At 65.8% G+C, this 2,904-nt stretch overlaps 1 protein-coding gene across 1 annotated transcript in view; it reads right to left on the reverse strand.

The window, feature by feature from the left end:
* Nucleotides 1-2,904, reverse strand: part of ABCA7 (ATP binding cassette subfamily A member 7) — a gene marked incomplete at its 5' end in the record, with an annotated part of 13,938 nt that overhangs the window by 6,449 nt on the left and 4,585 nt on the right. The window contains 11 exons of the mRNA XM_017743812.1: nucleotides 40-102; nucleotides 318-366; nucleotides 477-679; nucleotides 934-1,006; nucleotides 1,132-1,343; nucleotides 1,485-1,622; nucleotides 1,699-1,838; nucleotides 1,933-2,064; nucleotides 2,215-2,386; nucleotides 2,560-2,676; nucleotides 2,745-2,904. Of these exons, the coding sequence (XP_017599301.1) occupies nucleotides 40-102; nucleotides 318-366; nucleotides 477-679; nucleotides 934-1,006; nucleotides 1,132-1,343; nucleotides 1,485-1,622; nucleotides 1,699-1,838; nucleotides 1,933-2,064; nucleotides 2,215-2,386; nucleotides 2,560-2,676; nucleotides 2,745-2,904 (1,459 nt within the window). The remainder of the gene's footprint in view (nucleotides 1-39; nucleotides 103-317; nucleotides 367-476; nucleotides 680-933; nucleotides 1,007-1,131; nucleotides 1,344-1,484; nucleotides 1,623-1,698; nucleotides 1,839-1,932; nucleotides 2,065-2,214; nucleotides 2,387-2,559; nucleotides 2,677-2,744) is intronic.

The following is a 2,904-nucleotide window of genomic DNA, read 5'->3' on the forward strand; positions in this document are numbered from 1 at the left end:
CTCGGGGCCGCGCGGGGGCCCCCACCCCCCCATCCTTACCCAGCTCTCCATCGGCCACATCCACGTCCCCCGTCTCGCATGGGGCTGCTCCTCTTGCGGTTCCTGACAAAATGAGGACAAGATGCCAGGGCAGGGCCAAGGCCACAGGCTGTGACACATCTCTGCAGCCACAGGTACACCCAGAGGGCACCCCAGCCCTGGCAGGGACACACAGGGTGCTGGGGACACCCTCACACCTCTGCTCCAGGCTGCTTATCACCTCCCCAGCACCCCCGGTACCCCAGAGCTCAGCTGCAGCCAGGACTGAGGGGTTTTACCTGTGGTGTCAGTGTCCAGCCCTGTGTCCTCAGCCACCTTCAGGAAGATCTGGGGGTGTGGGAGGGCTGGTGTTAAACGCACACCAACACCCACAGCCCGGTGAGAGAAACCCCCTGAGGGCACCCTGGGAGCCCCTTGACCACAGCCCCTCTGGGTACCTCTTCCAGAGTGGTGTCGGAGATGCCGTAGCTGGAGACCCCCAGTTCCCCCAGGCGTGTGTCCAGCTCGTGGAACAGCTTCCCGAAGGTCCCATCCCTGGCCCCGCTGTAGGGCAGGACAAAGAGCACCTCGTGCCCAATGTCCTCCACCAGCCGGGAGCCGGGCACCAGCTTCTGGATCAGTGCTGACAGCTGGGCCACATCTGGGGGGATGGGGAGGGCTGGAAACCTGGGGCAGGAGCCGCTGGCTAGCGCAGCTGGCTACAGCTCCATGTGCCCGGCATCCCAGCCTGAGGGTCTGCGGGGAAGGTGGGAGAGGATGGGGATCCCCTTCTGCCCCTCCAGTGAAGAGAGGTGAGGAGGAGGGTGCAGGGCTGTGCACCCCCAGCTCCCCTGGCTGACAGGGGATGTACGGGGAGCAGCTGAGGGTGACACTGTGAGGGGACAAGACCCTCACCCACGGCACTGGCGTCACTGCCCCGCTCGCTGCCCAGGCCTGTGTCACTGCTGTGCTCCGAGTCGCTGCCGTCCTGCAGGAAAGGGTGGCTGGACCCTGGCACCCCACAGCAGGACCTGGCCCCCAGTGCCCCCCAATACCCAGGACAGAGGCACTGGCTGCCCTTTGGGGGATGATCACCAGGGCAGAGGGACCCACCTTTTTGGTGACACTGGGGACAGTGCTGGTGTTGCCGCCTGTCCCGCTCCGCTCCCGCTTCACCAGGGTGAGGTGGTAGCCGGTGCCCAGCCTGGCCTTGAGGAAGAGGGGGGACCCACAGCAGCAGAGCCGGCCCTGCGAGATGATGGCGGTGCGGTCCCCCAACAGCTCCGCCTCGTCCATGTAGTGGGTGGACAGGATGATGGTGCGGCCTGGGGACCAGGAATGGACTTGACCCCAGATCCCCTTGCCAGACCTCCCCCCCCATTGCAGGTTCTCCCCACCAGCACATCTCCCTGCTCGCCCCAGGCTGGGGGGCTCAGAGGGCGAAGGGGGGGACCCCCAGCCCTGACCTTTGCGGTACTTGAGCAGCAGCTCCCAGATGCTGCGGCGGGAGAAGGGGTCGACACCGGCCGTGGGCTCGTCCAGGATGACCACCCGGGAGCCGCCCACGAAGGCGATGGCCACCGAGAGCTTCCGCTGCATCCCGCCTGCAGAGGGACAGTGTTGGGGGGGCTCAGAGCCACCGGCCCCTGCTCAGGCACCCAGCCTGACCCCTGCACGCACCCGAGAGGTTCCTGGTCTGTTCCCGGCGCTTGTGGGCCAACCCCGTGTCCTGAAGCAGCTGCTCCATCTCCTCCTGCACCTGCTGCTCCGAGAGCCCCTTCAGCCGCCCGTAGAACCAGACGTGCTCCTCCACCGTGAGGCTGCGGGGAGAGGGGGAGCAGGGCAGGGGGAGGGGCACAGGGATTGAGGGGGACAGCCCTGCATCACTCCCCACACCTCCCCACCCCTGCCTACATGTCGAAGAGCACGTTGTGCTGGGGACACATCCCCATGGATTTGCGGATGCTGTCGATATCGGAGCGGATGTCCCAGCCCAGGATATAGGCAGTGCCCGAAGTGGGGGGCAGGAGGCCAGTCAAGATGGACCTGGATGTGGTGAGGAAAGTGGGTCATGGAGTGCAGGAACAGCAGGGCTTGGGGTCAGGGTGCCCTGTCCTGCGTGGGGACCAGGTGGGGACAAGGGTCAGGCTCAGCTCCTGTCCCCAGCGGTGGCCATGCAGCCCCTCTGTGGCTCACATGGTGGTGGTCTTTCCAGCACCGTTATGGCCCAGGAAGGATGTGATCTGCCCCTCATAGAAGTCCAGGCTCAGCCCATTGACGGCCGCACGGCCGCTGCTGCCATAGACCTTCACCAGGTTGCAGATGGAGACGCCGGGCTGGAGCTCGGCAGGCGGCTCCTCCACCAGCACTGGAAGCGATCAAGGGGTCACATCCCAGGCAGGACCCCTTGCTGGGGGCAGGACCACTCACCATGGGGTGCAGGACCCTCCTCTGGGGAGCAAGGCCTGGGCTGGAGGGCTCCAGCCCTGCTCCATGGTCACTGCCCTCGGCCACACAGCTCCAGGGTGGGCAGCGACTCACCTTGGGGTGCAGTGTGGGGGCTGATGTGGTACAGGGAGTGCCCAGCTGAGGATGACTCTCCAAACCAGTAACTCTTCAGGAAGGGGAAATTCCAGGGCTTGGGGATCCCGTACTGACCTGCAGCAAACGGGGCTGAGTGGGGCCGGGGCTGAGGGGCAGCTGGGGATCAGAGGGGCTGCACACACCTGGGAAGACACCCTCGAGGTACCAGGTCGCCAGGCCATAGAGGATAGCATCCAGCAGCAGCAGCCCCATGGCCGCAGCAAAGCTGTACGGGTCTCCTGGCACGGGGCTGGCACCCAGGTTGTGCCACTGGATGCCCACCCCCTGCTCCTCACAGAGGGA

Source organism: Corvus brachyrhynchos, unplaced genomic scaffold, assembly GCF_000691975.1.
Source record: "Corvus brachyrhynchos isolate BGI_N302 unplaced genomic scaffold, ASM69197v1 scaffold219, whole genome shotgun sequence".
In the NCBI taxonomy this organism is placed as follows: domain Eukaryota; kingdom Metazoa; phylum Chordata; class Aves; order Passeriformes; family Corvidae; genus Corvus; species Corvus brachyrhynchos.